Raw genomic sequence first — 18,577 nt, forward strand, 5'->3', positions numbered from 1 at the left:
ATTTTTTCGGCGTCTTCTATCATGGAAGGTGCGGATGGTTTTTATTTAGTTCTTGGTGTGAATGTGGTGGTTGACATTAATTGGTCTGAAAACAATGTATGATAATTTACCGAGGAAGAGAAAATTTTATTTTTTTGGGATTCTTCTAGCAGAATTACTCTACTATATATATAGGTTAACCCTCTCCAACTACTCATATTACATACTGTATTTGTTATTCCTTCCAACTGTTTTTATTTAAATAAATTCTGCATTAAATATTAACAAGGTTTACTTTTGAATATTTATTTTGTACTACACCCTTCCATCTAATTCTCCATATTGTATAGGACCATTTTGTTTTCAATGGTCGAATCACTCTTTTTCCATGTTTTGGTGGACTACCAAGTTAATGTCATCCACACAATTTTGGGGAAAACAAAGAAGTAGTTGTAATATTGTGCTCCTTTTCCTCTCAAAATAAGTACCCCTCTCTCCGTTTACAATTGTTTGGCGGGTATATAAAAAATAGATGTCCCAGATTAATTGTTAATTTAAACAATTAAGAAATAATTAAGTCATTTTTTTTAATTCTACCCTTAATAATTACTCCATTTTGTTCAATTGAAAAGTTATGTAAACTTTTGATGTTCTTGTTATAGAAAGGGTTATCTTAGTAAAACTACGATCTAGTATTAAAATTTTCCTTACCCTGACAAACAATTATGGACGGAGAGAATATTGTTTAAGCTCATTTTATGTTTATTAAAGCAAATAGCGACTCAAAATATAACTATTTTACCTTTTATCTATTACTCTTCTTGTTTATTATTACATATGTACTTTTGAACTTTGCATGCCCCTAAAGAAAAAACACAGTAATTAATATGAGTATTTTTTTTTATAAAAAAAACTTTATTTTCTTGTTGGCAATTCTTTACTTTTAACTTCACGTGATATGTCTAATACAATAAAATTAAATGATATTTTAATATATTTTATAAATCTTTAATTTGAAAATCACAACATTCATATGTTTCTTTTACTTTGAAATAGAGACGGACTGGACACGCTCAACTTCATGCCTTTTTCATGTTTAGTGAGAATAACAACTTTCTAGCTTAAAATATTTAATAAAACAAAATGGGTATTGCTAAATGATCAAGAAATTAATAAGTCTATAATATTTTTTTAATTTTAAAATAATTTTTTTTAATTTTTAGTTAAAATGTATTAAAATTAAAAGGGTTAAAATATTCAATAAATAAATAACATAGGTTCTGGCCAAAAACATTATTGTTTAACGTTCTCATATGATAATTCATAAGGGCATTTTGGAAATTTGAGCCCTATAACCAATCCATCTATATATAGTCGAAACATAATTGACCCATCTCATTCCACAACATCTCTTTCATTAGAAACATAGTAAACCAAAAATAAAAAAATGTCTCTAGTGACGGAGGAGATGAGAGCAAGTGCAACTGAATTCTACACTGGAAATGATATCTGCCAAGAGAAATCAAAGTTGTTGCTGACAGAAGTAGGCCTACCAAATGGCCTACTTCCTATGCAAGACATGTTAGAATGTGGCTATGTAAAAGACACTGGCTTTGTTTGGCTCAAATCAAAGAAAAAAACAGAACACAAGTTTGAAAAAATTGGTAAATCAGTCCAATATGCAACTGAAGTGACAGCTTATGTTGAGCCCAATAAGATAAAGAAACTTACTGGGGTTAAAGCTAAAGAGCTACTTATGTGGTTAACACTCAATGAAATTTGTGTTGATGAACCATCCACCGGGAAAATCCATTTCAAGACTCCAACTGGGCTTTCTAGGACTTTTCCTGTTGCAGCATTTGAACTTAATGAGCCCAAAAAGGAAGTTAAAGAAGTGAGTGATGTTGTTGCTCCTGCTGTGGAAGTGAAAGAGGTGTAAGAAGGGGAAAAAAAGAAAAACAATTTAGTAATTATTTGCCTTAGTATTAACTATAATCTAATTAATCTTTGCTTATTTTACTAAACTTTGATTTAAAAAGTTGTTGTACTACTACTACTTAAGTTGAGGATGGTAATTATCTAATCCATCTTATTGTACTCATCATTAAGTGGCTAATTATGTTATCTTTTATTCGAATTTAGTGACACTATTATTATTATTAATTAATTACTATACCTCTAAGATACCAAAATTATTAATTTCTTCCTCTTAATTTTGCTTTAGGGATAACAACATTTTGATACTTCAGTTATTGATAAATTCTATTTTTATTGCTACTTTTAGCACTTAACAACAATAAATATTCATCCGCTATTGTTCTGCAAGTATCGCCAACCTAGTATACAACAATAATTTTCCTAGTTCAATCATAATTATTAAAAACGTACAAATCGTATCTTTTCAATATGTAATGTCCTATGTAATTTCAGAAGTGAGGTCTGAAATGGTAGTGTGTATGTAGTCTAATCCTATCTTATGAAAATAGAAAAGTCGTTTTAATTGATATATTTTTCATTATTTACTTTTGCTTCATAGGATAGACAAACTATACTAGAGAATAGATGTCATTTGACGTTTAATGAGGCCTCCTTATAATGTGCATTTGATTTCTCTTGTTGTTCCTCTTTAGAAATTGTGTACCTAAATTAAATAACACCACCTATCTTCTTTAATATATTTGATGATTTGATAAATACTTTACGTATTTTTTCTAGGATTAGCTTTTGAAGTTGACTGTTTTTCTAGTTTTAAATTATAAGCCTGGCTATATTACTTATTTCACGTCAATGACATTTATAAGAACTATGTAATAATATGTAAAAGTTGGAAAACATATGATGGGAGGAAATGAAGGGGGAAAAAAGAAGCAAATCAACGTAGTATGGTAATGGTAAAATGAAAACTTCAAAACATCTTTGTAGTATAAAAGAATTTGGTGAACTTAGCATTTAATTTCCTTTTTTCCCTAAAAAAATGTGCAAGAGGAGAGGCAGATGTAAAAACTTATCAGTATCTTGCGAGAATCTTGCAATTTAGAGGTGAATTTAAGATTTGAAAACTCCGAATTCAAAGCCTAAAAGGGGTAGCACCTAGGTCACGGGTGGATGTATTTGCACCCTTTAATTTTATGCTTGTCATGAGAGTACTATTAATTGTTTTTAGTTTCTACCTATATATATATATATATATATATATATATATATATATATATATATATATATATATATATATATATATATATATATGATTTTTTCTAAATTTAACGAATACACGTCGACCTCCGAATACCGTCTTTATCTCTGTTGCAAGTAGGCCTATTACTTTGGATAGGGTTCCAAATTTCAATTCTTACCGATCTCTAGTATGTAATCTACATTTTTCTAGTTGAAATCTTCTATGTTAGTATTAATTTCTTTTCCATTTTGTTCGTCGGATGTCCAGTAAATGTAAATTTAAACTAATTTACTTTCAAAACATAAAATATATTATATAGATTGAAATAGAAAAAAAATACATACTTATTTCATTTATAATTGCTAACAATATGATCTATAGTATAAATAAATATTAAATGCGAATGTCATTTGACATAAATGATAATTTACTGTGTTTTGAGGAAAAGATAGGGCTATCAAAACAAATTTTGGGATCTTTTCCAAAATAATTCTACCAACTACTCACATCTACTGTATTTGTAATATAATTACTCCTTCCAACTGTTTTTTTTTTTAATTCTGCATTAAATGTTAGCAACCCATTTTTTTTTAATCAAGTATTTAATTTGTAGCACAACCTTCCATCCAATTTCCCATATTGTAGGTCCATATTTAATTCTTTTTAATGCTCTGATGATCATTTTTTTCCTAATATTTGGTGGACTACCCACTTAATGCACCTCCATACAGTTTTGGGAAAATAAAAAGAAGGTTGTGCCACAAAAAAAATTGAAATAGTAAATGTAAAATTAATTTGTTATATTTTTTTTACTTATTTACTAGAAAATTTTGAGAATGAGGTTCGATTAAGAAGAAACAGATCTTTTATTTAAGTAATACAGTTGAAAATAATTACTATTTTTTCAATTAGATTTCTAAAACAAAATTTATTTTGAGATAATTCCTATTTTTTTTATACTAAAGCAATTTAAAACGGAGGAAGTGATACTTAAAATTAAACATATTTTTCAAATTCTACTCCTGCTTGATATTTATACTAAAACTATATTTTCCTTTTATTTGTTTATTTTAACAGATTTAGAGAATTTTACTATTTTATTTTTGTCATTAAATACTTATGTAAAGTATTTATTTATCAAATTTAAATTTTTAAATTTAACTAATATAATAAATCTTTGACAAATATTTTCTTGAATAAAGTGTCAAATCAATATGAGCTAAATAAAATAAGAAGTATTGCGTATGTGCATAATTTCTTATTCGCTTTTAAATTGTTGAAAGAATAATGATTGATATAATAAATTATTATATTTTCTCCATTAGTCATGAAGTTATTGAATAAAGAAAATTAAATTTTTAAGAAAATTTATATTTTTCAAAATAATTAATAAGAAATATAATAAATTTTAAAAAAATATATTTTTTAAATATCAAAATGAACAAGTACTTCGTGAGTCTTGACAAAAGGGTTAAGCAAATACTTTATAAGTTATAAAAAGATATTTGGCAAAATAATTTCATGTACTTTCGTGTTTAGTGAGAATACCAATTTTCTGTTTTTCTATATAAAAAAAAAAGGTTGCGGCTAATTTTTTTTTTTAGAAAATCAATATTTTTAAAAACAATAGAACCTTTTTATTAAATAAATTAATTTTGAAATTTTATTAATCAATATAGATTAAGTGACATGTCAATTATTTTTCTTAATAATATTTCAAATAAAATATGAACAAATAATTAAGAATTTTTTCAAAATAAAATTCCAACAAGTTACCAACATGAGTTATTATAAGATGATGAAAGTACTTCATCTTTAAAAAAAAATTAAAAATCGAATATAAAATAGGAAGAAAATCTTGCTGCAATTGGTAAACCAAACATATGGCATGTATTTACTATATATATATTGATTCAATGAATATGTATCATTTATTTGTTAAACGCTTACCGATACGACCGTTTTATATATACATCCATTCACGAAATTTAGTTCATTATATTAAAATAATATTTAATAATAATTATTTCGTTATAATTTTTAAAATATCATATTTATTGTTTCATCTGTCTAACAATAGCGATCCACTATTATTTTGAACATCTAACAACACTTATTCATTTTATAAAATTAATGAATAATTTTATATTTATAAATACTATATTATCCTTTGCATAGTAAAATCACCCTTTTATTTATAAATTCTTAAGTAGGGTACAAAGTCAATAATAAATAAGTATTGTTGGACAAAGAAAATATATTCAAAGAATGATATAGTAAAATTATTCTTTTATTTATGGTTTCTTATCAAGTGTGCAAAGTCTAAGTGAATAAATATTGTTGAACAGAGTAGGTATTAGTTAATATGCTAGTATAATTAATTGACATCGATCAAATATACAAACCAATTATATATACTTCACTTGTCTCTCTCCTCCTGTCTCATTTGTCTCTATCCTTCTTATAACATGTAGTTATGAATAGTATTTAACTCATTAATTGCCTAAGCCTTAGTTATTTCTGAAATTTCCTATTAAAAAAATCCCTCAAGTTTCTCATTTGCTAAATTTTGAATTTATACACTATTTAATTACTCATCATAGCTATGGTTTGTTATAATTATCACTCATGACTAATATTATACATTAATTACGTGGGCTGACTTCAAATTTGTATAGTTAGTCATGTTTGTACATGTATAATTCGTCAGGATATACAAATAAATATGTATAATATACAATTTTTTTAGCTTATAGACATATACAATTCACCTCTCTCTCTCTTTCCTCTCTCGTACACCTCTCTCCTCCCTCTCTCAATCTTGCTCGCCTCTCTCCTCCATCTCCCAATCTCGCTTGTCATTTATACAAATGTATATATATAATATACAGTTATATACATATACAATTCACGTCTCTCCACTCTCTGCCCTCTCTTGCTTGCCTCTCTCCTCCAAATAAATTGTTATTATCAAGCTATAGTTATATAGAGTAATTAATTATTTTTAAGTGGTCATGTGAGTTCCCCCAAACAAAACACAACTGTTGTTTAATATGTAGGCATATCATAAGGGCATTTGAGAAGTTTAAGCCAAAACCGAAGGGTAATCTCTCCTATTGACATCTATATATTCGAAGCCCTTTTTGCCAATCTATCTCATTCATTCATAAAACAAAAGCGAAAAATCGATTGCAAAAGATGTCTCTAATAACAGAGGAGATGAGAGCAAGTGCCACTGAATTCTACACTGGAAATGATATCTGTCAAGAAAAATCAAAGTTCTTGTTAACAGAAATGAACCTCCCAAATGGGCTTCTCCCTTTGCAAGACATGTTAGAATGTGGCTATGTTAAAGACACTGGCTTTGTTTGGCTCAAATCAAAGAAAAAAACAGAGCACAAATTTGAAAAAATTGGAAGATCAGTCCAATATGCAACTGAAGTGACAGCTTATGTTGAGCCCAATAAGATCAAGAAACTTACTGGGGTTAAAGCTAAAGAGCTTCTAATGTGGCTAACACTTAATGAAATTTCTGTTGATGAGCCATCTACTGGGAAAATCCATTTCAAGACCCCAACTGGTCTTGCTAGAACTTTCCCTGTTTCAGCCTTTGAACTTGATCTCCCTAAAAAGGAAGTCAAAGAAGAAGCCAAAGAAGTGAATGCTGCTGCTGTTGAAGTGAAAGAGGTTTAAAGAAAAAAAAAAGTTTTATTTTGATTAAAAAGTTGTTGTTTTACTACTACTTAAGTTGAGGATGATGATTATCTTGATGTACTCGTGATGATGATCAAGTGGCTCATCTTTTCTTTGAATTTAGTCACATTATTATTAATAAACTTTAGTTTAAATGAAAAGTTTATTTTTCACGAGTCTTTCGTTACATGATTTATCTTTAAGAATTTTTTTTTATAATTTTTTTAATATATGATGTTTCGTATAATTTTATAAGTAAAATTTTAAAAAAAATAATATGTATATAATTTTATCATATTTTGTGAAGATAAAAAAATTGTTTTAATCGATAGATTTTTCACTAATTTTCTTTTGCTTCATAGGATAGACAAACTATACCAGAGAGTAGATATCAAATTTAACGTTTAATGATTGCCCTTGCTGTTCCTTTTTAGAAATTGTGTACCTAAATTAAATAATACCACCTATCTTCTATAATACATTTATTAAATAGTGTTTTTTTTCTTCTGGGACTATCTTTTGAAGTTTTGACTTTTTTCTAGTTAAATTATAAAACTTGGCTATTACTTATGTTGGGTTATGGGTCTTTTTTCCCTTTCTATGTGGATAAATAAAAGCCCAATTTGGACCAATCCATTTTTGTCCATAAGCCCATTCTTATGAGACAAATATAAGCCTATTTTAGGTCTTATTTTCAAATTTTTTAGAGAGAGTTTTTCAGCAACCAAAAGAGAAAAAAAAGAGAGAAATTCGCAGTCAAAAATCCAACCATAACAACCAACTTCAAATTGCGATTCCCGCTTCGTTTCTTGTCCAATTGAGCTGATTTTTGGACAGCATATTATCTTCATCTCAATCTTTGATTAGGAACTGACAGAGTTGGATTTGGTGGTCTGCAGCTTCAGTTTTGCTGTCGTGAACAGTAGCTGCGAAATTGGTGATTTTGCTCCTTTAATTCTCTAGATTTGGTGCAATCTTATTTTGTTGTTGCTCGTTGTTTGGCACTTTGTTTTGTGGCCAATTTTGGAGAACAATATTGTAACTCTTGGTGATTATAGTGGAGCTTTTGGTCCCGTGGTTTTTTACTCTTCACATCGAAGGGTTTTCCACGTAAATCTTGGTGTCTTGTGTGATTGGTTTATTATTGTCTTGTTATATTTGTTTGGTTGAATTACTTGCTGCCTTACTATCATATTGCTTGTGGTTGTTTGTTTTCTCTTGGTTCAAATGAAAAGGGAAAGTATAGACTTGGGTATTCTTCCGCTGTTATCCTGTCAGACATTCTTTGTTAGTGTCTTGTCTTTCCCAACAACTTATTCCACGTCAATGATATTTATAACAACTACGTAGTAATATGTAAGAGTTAAAGATGAAAGGAAAATGAAAAAGACTTTGGTGAACGAACTTAGCATTTAATTATTTTCCCCCTAAAAAAAAAAGTGCAAGAGGAGAGGTAATACCTTTAAATGTGCATCTTTTTTAGTTAATACCTTTAACTAAAAAATATAAAAAAACATCAATGTATTTTAAAATAGATAAATGTTATAATTTTTTAAATTTTCTGATCAAATTCTGGCTAAATTTTCTGATCATTTAACACTTTCTCTTTTTAATCGAAATCATTTTCTATGCTATTAATTTCTTTTTCAGTGAATCCATCCGATGCCCAGTAGATATACGTCATGTTTTTGCATTCAAACTCCTAACGCCTAGCTATACTTAAGTAATATAAATTCTTAATTCATTTATAATTGAAATATATATTATCTTCGTTCACTTTTAATTATCATAATTTATTTTTTAAAATTAAATTATAAATATTTTAAACTAATATTTTATGATATATTTTTTTATTATATTGATACGCAAGAAAATACAATCGCTACTGTATTTATTATAAGTACTCCTTCCAACTGTTCGTTTAGTTCTGCATTAAATGTAAGCAAACCCTTTTTTCCAATACTTGATTTGTAACACAACCTCCCATCCAATTTCACATATTGTAGGTCCATATTTAAATTATTTTTCAATGCTCTGATGATCACTTTTTTCTAATTTTTGGTGGACTACCACTTAATTCCCTCCATGCAATTTTGGGGAAAACAAAATGAAGGCTGATTTATAATCGTACTTCTTTTTTACATTTCTTATAAAAAAAAATATTAAATCAAAATGATACTTGACTCGATCTGTAAGTTGGATTTCTATACTTATGACTTTATCAACTGAATCTTTAAATTCATTCAAATTCAATACTTTAAATTCCTTTCTCATCTTATGAATGTACATGTAGTACACTCATTATAATTTTGACAATTTTAAAATAATAATATTGTATTCACTTGCTTCAAAAATGCATGTGATCATGTATTTGTCTAATTTAATTATTTTAGTGTCACATAAACTTAATTAATGGTGAAAGAAGCTTAAAATTAGAGTTTCCTCGAGTTGAAGAGTTTAGTTAGCAAAATTCTGATTTGCTAATCTGGGCATATAATAAGGGCATTTGAGAAATTTAAGCCAAAGGCCAAGGGTAATCTCTCACATTGACATCTATATATTAGAAGCATTTTTCCCAATCATATATCATTCATTACAAAGTGAAAAATCCACTGCAAAATATGTCTCTAATAACAGAGGAGATTAGAGCAAGTGCAACTGAATTCTACACTGGAAATGATATCTGTCAAGAGAAATCAAAGTTCTTGTTAACAGAAATGAACCTCCCAAATGGGCTTCTCCCTATGCAAGACATGTTAGAATGTGGCTATGTTAAAGACACTGGCTTTGTTTGGCTCAAATCAAAGAAAAAAACAGAGCACAAATTTGAAAAAATTGATAGATCAGTCCAATATGCAACTGAAGTGACAGCTTATGTTGAGCCCAATAAGATCAAGAAACTTACTGGGGTTAAAGCTAAAGAGCTTCTAATGTGGCTAACGCTCAATGAAATTTGTGTTGATGAGCCATCCACTGGGAAAATCCATTTCAAGTCTCCAACTGGTCTTGCTAGGACTTTCCCTGTTTCAGCCTTTGAACTTGATGTCCCCAAAAAGGAAGTCAAAGAAGAAGCCAATGAAGTGAGTGTTGCTACAGTTGAAGTGAAAGAGGTGTAAGAAATAATATAGTATTGATTTGCTTATTATATATATATATATATATATATATATTGAGAAAATAAGAAGTTTTATTTTGAGTAAAAAGTTTGTTGTATTACTACTGCAACTAACTACAACTTAAGTTTAGTGTGATGATTATCAATTCATCTTCATGTACTCATGATGATGATCAAGTGGCTAAATTATGTCACATTATTATTATTATAAATAATCTTATTTTAAGTTAAGAGTTTATTTCTCATGAGTCTTGGATCTCTATTATCCATGCTTGATTTCAACACTTGAAGCATTTTGTCAATTCGTATTATTATTAAGTATTTACAAGGTCATCATTCAGGCCCTTATGTCATGGATGCTCTGTGTGACACTTAATAATTTACTCACACTTTTATAATCTTGACAAGTTATGATACTTAGTTAATAATCCGTGTTATATTTTCTTACTTTAATTGATGATCTGTTCGGACATCTTTAAATCTATGCTTTATTTGCATTTAGTCGATACTAAGATTTTTATATTATTTCTTTAATTATGTGTTTTAATTTTCAATTTTTAGTTTTTTTTTTAAGAATAAGTAATTGTAAGAACATTGAGATGAAAATCATTTTTGTTAGCGTGGAATCAGTAATACTAAATTGTTAAGACTCAGATAATTATTATTATGTTGAGAGACAATAATGATAAGAAGAGGTAATATTTGAGTGGTGGTACCGTTTGTGACGGATAGCTAATGACATTAAATTATAAGCTTTCTCCAACTGGACGGCTTGCTGGGAATTAAATTCATATAAATGGGGCAACATTTTGAGATGACAGATCAAGTTTTAATATAGAGATAATCTACGATTATCTTTTTAATTTATATTCGAAATTTCAGAGTTCCTGAACTTATTTTATAAGTAATTTTCTGTTCCTTTTTGAACTACGTGACACTATCTTATGGGTCCAATGCTGGTTGATCTTTTTTATCCAATCTAGTGCTACGTAGATCGAAAAGGAATAGAATTACTTATAAAATAAGTTCAGGGTGTAATAGGACCTAAGTGTATCTCTGAAATTTTGGATATACGTTGAATGGGTACTTGTACATTTTCCCTTTAATATATACATATACTCCCACCGATTTCTGATTTTGACTTGACGTGATGTTTAGTTTTTTTTTGAATATTATGTTTTAAAATTAAATATATATAGAATATATTAAAATTGTCTTGATCTTGAACATGTAATGTAAATTTATTTTTTTTTTAAAAAAGAGTAAATTATTTTTAACGAATAACAAAGAAACATAAGAAAAATAAATTAAATGAGAGGAATTACATATTAGAAAATAAAAGAAAAAATAATGATCACAATAAAAATAGGTCTCAAAGAACACACAATTCATATAGGCTGGCCTAAAAAGTATTGAGTTCGGTAAGAAAAAAAAAATCTGTGATAGGATTCCAATCGTGTATAAAAAGAAGAAAGATAAAGAGAAGAATTAAAAAAAAAAAAGAGGCTTGGACTAAAGTAGGTCTCCTAATTAAAATCATCACCTAAGTCCTAACAATTATTAATTGGTACGTAACTCATAATTAAGACATCAGCAATGAATAATGATCAGTCTTGTTGTTGGAGAATACCAACGGGACACGTACATTTATTTTATTAGTCATGTCTTCATTTTCTTTTTTTTTATTAAAAAAAATAGTCTTATGTCGTGTTTCTTATTTTTCTTAATTTTTTAAAATTAATTTCGAGAAGTTCTGATTTGTTTCATTTTTTCGGTTTTACACTTTTACTACTTCTATATAATCTCTATATTACATATTTATTTATTATTTATCATTCATCGTGTTTAAGAATAATTATCACTGAGATAAAATAATAAATAAAAAAAGTTTCCGTCTAAGTGTTGCTTCAGAAATTTATGACAAAAAATCATTTGTTTATCCAACTACACCTTATACATCATCTTCTTAATAATATTCAATTCTTAAAATACATGTACAAAAAATATACGTTATATTTAGTAAATATTTTTAAAAATCATAACAGATAACAAAAATATACATTATATATAGTAAATATTTTTAAAAAGGACAATTTGGCTTAATTTACGTAATTAATTTTTTCAGCTATAATTGTTGTATTAACTTCTTAGTTCACATCTTCAATAAAAGAAATATAAATATAATAATACGAAGAAAAACGTGCTCCTCTTTTTGTAGTAATAATAATCGAAGGCCATGGCTATCAAAGACAGAGCAACCCAGAAAAAAAGTGGACCATAGGAATCTAATATACAACAACCTTACCTCCTTTTGTTTAAGACACTCTTTTCACGGTTCAAGCTCAAACTCGTGATACCCTAATCAAATGACAATCAACTTTTGAGAAAGATCAGTTTAAAACTACATTCCGATATATTGATCTCCTTTGAGTACGTTCATACATAGGATAAATTCACATGATAGAACTGACAATGTTAATAATATTTCCGCCCCATAACATTACGAAAATTAAGAACAAAAGAAGTATAAATTTATACAAGTGCATGAATCTTGAAGTTGACAACAACGGCTTGGATTCCACTAGAGCAGTCTACACACAATTTAACTTAGCACAACAATATTGACACACCTTTAAGGCTTCTCTAAAGGAGTACAGGGTTGGTTCATTTTCAAATTCTTGATAGGCCACAATCTTTCTAATCCAACTAATAACTCTTTCTAATATATGTTACAATCCTGAGCAGACCACATTATACGTTAAACCTACACAAGCAAGTAAATGAGAGATTAGATATGGCTAAACTTGAAAGCTTACTTAATAAAGTACTATTAATCAAGAACCTCAACGCAAACAGTTTACATACGCAACACTAAATTAGCTTGAACGTTGCACAAAAATGGATGTAGTAAAGACACAGTGTGACACACTCCAACAAAATATTACATGAATCAACCTTACTATTTACTAAGCTTAGGAACCATGAGCTGGGAGTAAGCTATTGAACAATGAAATGAAGTACAAGATGCTTGTTTCAGGTAAGAGAGGCTTATGTAATCAGTAGAGGAAATGCGGCCCAGAAAACAAAAAGGAAAAAAAGAAGCTAGATGAATGTTCACGGACTTAGAAGACCATCAAGACGAATTTATTCTTTCGCCAAATAGCCCATGAAATTGTAGTTCCAATATGGAAAAAAATTACATAGATGTTGGAAAAGCATGCAGGCCTAAGTAACAGAGTAAAGGCCTAAGTAACAGAGTAAAGATACAAAACAAGAACTTAAACTTCAAAAGGAGAGGTTAATGTAACTTTTGTATGGTCAAGATCCCTGCTTGTTGGTGCATAGAAGGAAGGATTTTGAGATGAGGAACACAGTTGTTAGTCCTTTGTAAATAAGGAACCCTAAGTAGTAAAAGAATAGTTGCCACACCATGAAGGGATGGCACAAGGGCAGCCTACATTTTGGGCATGAGCCCCCAAGTACAGTCAAGGTAAGAGAAAGCTCTGCTGCAGTGCTGCTCAGTAGTCCTGTAAGAATATTACTTGGGACCAAGGTGAGCCTGCAAGGAGAAGGATGGACGCTAGGTGCCTGATGGGACAAGGGGATAAGCTGGAATAGACAGCCCAAGCATGCATTACCAGGGGAAATAGGCAAAAGAGAGAAATGGTGAAAAAATAGTTTTTTCTAGATAACCAGATAAAAGAAAATCAAGAGATGAGAAATCAAGGCAGCTTGAGAAACCGTTTTAAAAACAAAAGGAGCTTTGTTAAAATGAACACACGGCAGGTAGTAAAAGATTGAAGAGTCTGAAAGCAAAGGCAACTATATCTATAATCTATAGTCATAGTTGATGGTAGCTAAGAGCGCCTCAGAGTCTAGGAATGATAAAAGAGAATAGGGATCAAAAGGATGATATAAGATAATTATACAATGAGAATTGGGATTAAGGGGCCAGATATGGTATACATAGAAGTACATGTTACCTAAAGACAAAACTTGGTTAGCCTCTCTACAGGAGAATACTAGAATTTCACACTAAGAAAACCATTAAATTGTTTTACTTGAGCCGAGGGTCTTTCAGAAACAGCCTCTCCCTTCACAAGGTAGGGGTAAGGGTCTGCGTTCATACCACCCTCCCCCGAGCCACTTGTGGGATTACACTGGGTGTGTTGTTGTAAAACTGTTGGAATCGACAATAGCGAAAGACCAATTTTAGACCCATAATAAATAAAGCACTAGGACTATACTTTTGCCACCAACATAGGATTTTTCCTACTCCTACAATAGGAAGAGAAGTATGTACCTAACGTACATCTCACCACACTATAAACACCACAACTTCAGTACAAGATGAATAATGAACAAATGGCCAAGAGAAAAGCATATACCATTAAGAAGCTACACCACGAATCCTGATTGCAGATCTACCAACATAGCAATTTCTCGAAGATCACAACTTTAATGCCTGGAAAATCAAGTATGTCAATATTGATCAAATTGAATGTAAGATACACATCTAAAGAGTATGTTGATAGCTTTAAGATAATAATATTAGCTGAGGAGTTTATATGAGCAGCAGCCAGCAGTGTATTCGTCTAGTTCACATACAGGTCCAAATATCTCTTAGGAAATGTTAGTCATGAAATTGAAGCTTATTACAAGAACTCTTAGGGCTAGAGGGCAGTGGCTATCAGCTAGAGCAAGGAGAAGTAACCAAATGTGTATGAACAAGTTACCATACTGAACAAGATGTAGGCAGTCTATGGCAGCTAGCTCTGGATCCTGTTGGATTCTCATTAGAATCACATATATTGTGGTGATCCAAAAATTGGAGTAAAAGCATCTAGGATTTGTTTAGGGATAGAGGGTACACAGAGAGATAGATAGATAGATAGAGAGAGAGAGAGAGAGAGTGAGAGAGAGAGAGAGAGACTGAGAGAGAGGATTTGTTCATGTTAGGGTCAGGGAGATGGATGGCATGAACTCTGTTCCTCCAATTTAAGAACTATCTAACATTACAGTATCACCAGCGTTTAGCCTAGCTGGAGTTCAGATTTCAGAAGGTCTGTGAGTACAGACAGTCACACATACTTGAAGGAAGGAAACAGAACCTGCAAATTACTTTCCAGTTTATTAGCAAGTTACCTTCACGGGTCATTTTGTCATCATATACAAATCAAAAAGCAATGTCACATAACAATACAAGAAAAGAAGATCGTTTTCCAGGACAGAAATGTGTGATGTTCCTATGCCAAGAAAAAATTAATCTAATTTATGGATTTTTAATTCGGTAATCCAGGAAACTGTACCTGGGAAGCTCTGACCCATTTGCCATTGGTCCAGTCCAGATGCAGCCTTACATCAGCATGCTTAAACTCCAACTCCTCGTTGCTTGCCTTAAAGTAAACCTTGTATCTCTGGCCTTTAAGTACTTTAGAAATCACACCCACCCACCAGCCATCATTGTGCAGAGCATCAACTTCTTCAAGGACTTTGAAGCTTTCAAAAGATCCAACATCAGGTGGACTAGGTCGTATATGCAAACGATCAGTTTCTTCTTGCAAAAATGCTGTATCATCATTGTTTCTTAAGTTCTGATACTCTATCAGGTAGTTACCATTATCTAAAAGCTTAACAATAGTTGCAACAAACCAAGCACCCTCAAAACCTTCTTCATCACTGCTGACTTCGACTAATGACCCTTTGCTAAAAAATTCTGCAGCTTTGTTGTTGGGTTTCGTTTCAGTAGATACAAGTTCCTGTATTTCATGCCGAAGTCAAAATAAGTAGGTAGAGAAAAGAAACAAATCACAAAGTGAAACACAAAAACAGAATTGGGAGTTTTTGTCAAGATGAGCGGGGAGAGAGAAGAAACAAATTAAAAAGTGAAACACATGAACAGAACTGAGAGAAAGTCTGAAACTTGAAAAATGTCTGCCCTATTTAAATAATATTTGTTTATGTGTTATCTCATACAGATACCTACAAATTACAATCATGAAAAGAAATGGTAAATATAAACATATTTCAGATGAACTCAAGTGCCAGATTTGCTCATCAGTTAAATATAATAACAGAAACATGCTTCCAACTCCCATTTTGTTTCTGGGAAGGTGCGTTTAGAATCTACGCTGAAGCTAGATTGGTCACAAGAGATGACATAAGCCTGTCTTCAAATAATTATTTTTATCAATGACAGTACCATTTTTACTCCTATATACTTGCATAGTCATCTCGTACTACTTCTTTTCAATAGTATTCCACCTGAGTGGTAAAGAGGATTTGGTTAATAGTGCCGAATCTCTGTTAACACACACTTAAATCCATGTTGATTTGAAGTGAAGCTGTATAGTTTTGTAAATATTCAAGCACAAATTATGTTGCTTTTATAATTCAAGCTGTATTTTTGAAGAATGTGGCTCCAACCAAAGTGAAGTGTTTCACTTGGTTGGTATCCAGAAGAGCATGCTTGAGTCTTGAGGCTCTGCAAAAGAGGGGCATCATTGCCTCAAGGTAATTTTAGTGCAAATAAGCTCTACAGACACCTATTTCTTCACTATAAGGTAACACAGCAAAGATTTGGGCTAAGTTGTGTGGACTCTTTATTTTTGAGGCCGCACCGGTGTTGGATTCTTCAAAAATACAGTACTTTAGGAGAATCCTACATGCACCTGTTGACATTTTTAAAGAGTCCGAGCAACATAGATTTGGGCCCCTTTTTACCAGAATAGCCAACATAAACTGGACCATTCCAGAACACACATCAGGCCTGCTAAGCTGCTGGATTAGAAAGAGAGGCAGCAAGAGCCAGAAGAGATGGTGGAGACCAGCTCTAACTTGCATATGGTGGATCATATGAAAAGGAAGAATTTTTTAAGGGAAGTAATGTACTATAGAAAAGACTAAATGGCTTACTTCCTTAGGCTTTTGGTGTAAAGCACAAGATATAATAGATGAAGAGATCCAACTAGTAGATCTTATAACCACTAATTATTACTTCGTTAGGCTTAGGCTTTTGTAAGTATTCTATCTTCTCTTTTCTTTTGTAATACCTTTTTTGGAGGCCACCAGCGTCGCCCTTAACGCCGAGGAGTACAAAAAGTTACCAGTTTCAAAAAAAAATAAAGGTGAGAAACTAGCAAGTAGACTTCTTTGAACTTTCAAGTTACCCTTGATCAGCTGAAAATAAAAACACCCTATCCAGGTAGTGTAAACCGATTCTACTCAGAATGCTCCTTGATTCCCTTATATCTACGAAGTTCCAGTGCATATTGACATATCCTCCCTCTCAAGTCCAAATCAACCATCTCAAGAAAGGCAACATATTTAAACTGTATCCCAAGAACTTATAGAGAGTATTTTCTAGTCAAACTTTCTTATCTTCTGCAAAGTAAATTGGGAGCTGAAACACATTGATAACCCTAAAGAGCCAGATAACGCCATTCAAGAAAGAATTTGCAAGTTCTCTAACACATTTTATTGATTAAAAGAAACTCATATCGGAGGCGATAAGAGGAACGTACCTTCTCATCTTGCTTTTCTTCTCCTTCGTCCCCAAATGATGGGGTCCACTTACCGTTGGCCCATTCACGATGGATCCGTATCTGAGATTCCTCAAATTCCAGCTGGTCCCTTGTTCCCCTGAAGAACACAGAGTACTTCCCATCACCCGACAGCTCCATGACCACACCCTCCCACCACCCATCATTGTAATAAGCATCCACCTCATCACTGACCTCAAACTTCCTCCGCCGTTCAGGTGGCGGCCGCGGCCGCAGCTGAACTAAAGTCATTGCCTCCTTCAATGGCCGTTTACCTTTTTTATCCGCCATCAGTGTTTTGTACTCCACCAACACCCTCAGCTTGTTGCTACTCTCGTCGTCGTCGTCGTCTTCGTCTTTATTCCTCCTCTGTTTCTTCTGAATGGGTCGAACCACTATTCCCTCATACCACGCGCCTCGAAAACCGTCCTCATCACTGCTAATCTCAACTTCTGCCCCATTTGTGAAGTAAGTATTGAGCATTTCAGTTTCAGTTTCCATGGCCGCAAGAAAAATTAAGGAGTTTTGGCGGTTATATGAGATTTGAAAGAATTTTATTATGGAGAAGAGAAGAAGAGTGACAAATTTTGCTAAGATTGTTTTGGGGCTGGGTGGCACATTTCAACTTTTTTTAAGGGTCGTTTGATGCTCGTATAGCCAAATATTAGTAATACATGAATTATTTATGCAATCAAAAATATTGCATAACTCACTTTTTAGCTAGTTGATTTAATACTTAAACATGATTTAATATTTATATAAATCAGCTATTAAACAATCTCTAATAGGATTAGTTTTTACTTCCATTTTTTAACACTTAATTCTAGGAGTTTAATCTGTTAAGTTCGACTTTGTAGCCAAATTATTTTTACATCCCTTCTTTATTTGGTACTTTTACATCATAATCTATTTCTAAATATGTTATGCACATTTCTTCTGTTTTAATTATTTTTCCACTAATAATACGTATCAAAAATCAATTGTATCGTAACATGTTTGATTCTCTTTTATAAAATTTATAAAAATATAATTATACCCTAAATGTCAAATTGTCCTATGTATTTTCTTAATCTT

The 18,577-nt window shown here is 31.1% G+C and overlaps 4 protein-coding genes across 4 annotated transcripts; 3 read left to right on the forward strand and 1 right to left on the reverse strand.

Moving 5' to 3' along the window:
• The first annotated feature begins 1,360 nt into the window (after nt 1-1,360).
• Nucleotides 1,361-2,146, forward strand: LOC101254641 (uncharacterized). Its single transcript, XM_004230277.5, has one exon. It carries the CDS (start codon nt 1,427-1,429, stop codon nt 1,916-1,918), a length of 492 nt encoding a protein of 163 aa, XP_004230325.1. The 5' UTR covers nt 1,361-1,426; the 3' UTR covers nt 1,919-2,146.
• A 3,512-nt stretch (nt 2,147-5,658) lies between these two features.
• Nucleotides 5,659-7,008, forward strand: LOC101254945 (uncharacterized). Its single transcript, XM_004230278.5, has one exon. The coding sequence runs from the start codon at nt 6,353-6,355 to the stop codon at nt 6,845-6,847; it is 495 nt and encodes a 164-aa protein (XP_004230326.1). The 5' UTR covers nt 5,659-6,352; the 3' UTR covers nt 6,848-7,008.
• Nucleotides 7,009-7,347: 339 nt separating this feature from the next.
• LOC101255245 (uncharacterized) lies at nt 7,348-10,193 on the forward strand. The gene has a single exon (XM_069292647.1). It carries the CDS (start codon nt 9,469-9,471, stop codon nt 9,961-9,963), a length of 495 nt encoding a protein of 164 aa, XP_069148748.1. The 5' UTR covers nt 7,348-9,468; the 3' UTR covers nt 9,964-10,193.
• A 2,163-nt stretch (nt 10,194-12,356) lies between these two features.
• LOC101255538 (protein AGENET DOMAIN (AGD)-CONTAINING P1) lies at nt 12,357-18,203 on the reverse strand. Its single transcript, XM_004230280.5, has 4 exons — nt 17,486-18,203; nt 15,272-15,721; nt 14,351-14,427; nt 12,357-12,726 (listed from the first exon to the last, which is right to left on the reverse strand). The coding sequence occupies exons 1-3, from the start codon at nt 18,002-18,004 to the stop codon at nt 14,413-14,415; spliced, it is 984 nt and encodes a 327-aa protein (XP_004230328.1). The 5' UTR covers nt 18,005-18,203; the 3' UTR covers nt 12,357-12,726; nt 14,351-14,412.
• Nucleotides 18,204-18,577: the final 374 nt, after the last annotated feature.

This window comes from Solanum lycopersicum, chromosome 1, assembly GCF_036512215.1.
Source record: "Solanum lycopersicum chromosome 1, SLM_r2.1".
Taxonomy (NCBI): domain Eukaryota; kingdom Viridiplantae; phylum Streptophyta; class Magnoliopsida; order Solanales; family Solanaceae; genus Solanum; species Solanum lycopersicum.

Excerpts from the sequence above, each read along its gene's own strand:
- LOC101255245 (XM_069292647.1), top strand. The coding sequence starts at position 9,469 with ATGTCTCTAATAACAGAGGAGATTAGAGCAAGTGCAACTGAATTCTAC.
- LOC101255538 (XM_004230280.5), bottom strand. The coding sequence starts at position 18,004 with ATGGAAACTGAAACTGAAATGCTCAATACTTACTTCACAAATGGGGCA. Across the intron at positions 15,722-17,485 it reads AAGAAAAGCAAGATGAGAAG|GAACTTGTATCTACTGAAAC; the intron begins GTACGTTCCTCT and ends CATGAAATACAG.
- LOC101254641 (XM_004230277.5), top strand. The coding sequence starts at position 1,427 with ATGTCTCTAGTGACGGAGGAGATGAGAGCAAGTGCAACTGAATTCTAC.
- LOC101254945 (XM_004230278.5), top strand. The coding sequence starts at position 6,353 with ATGTCTCTAATAACAGAGGAGATGAGAGCAAGTGCCACTGAATTCTAC.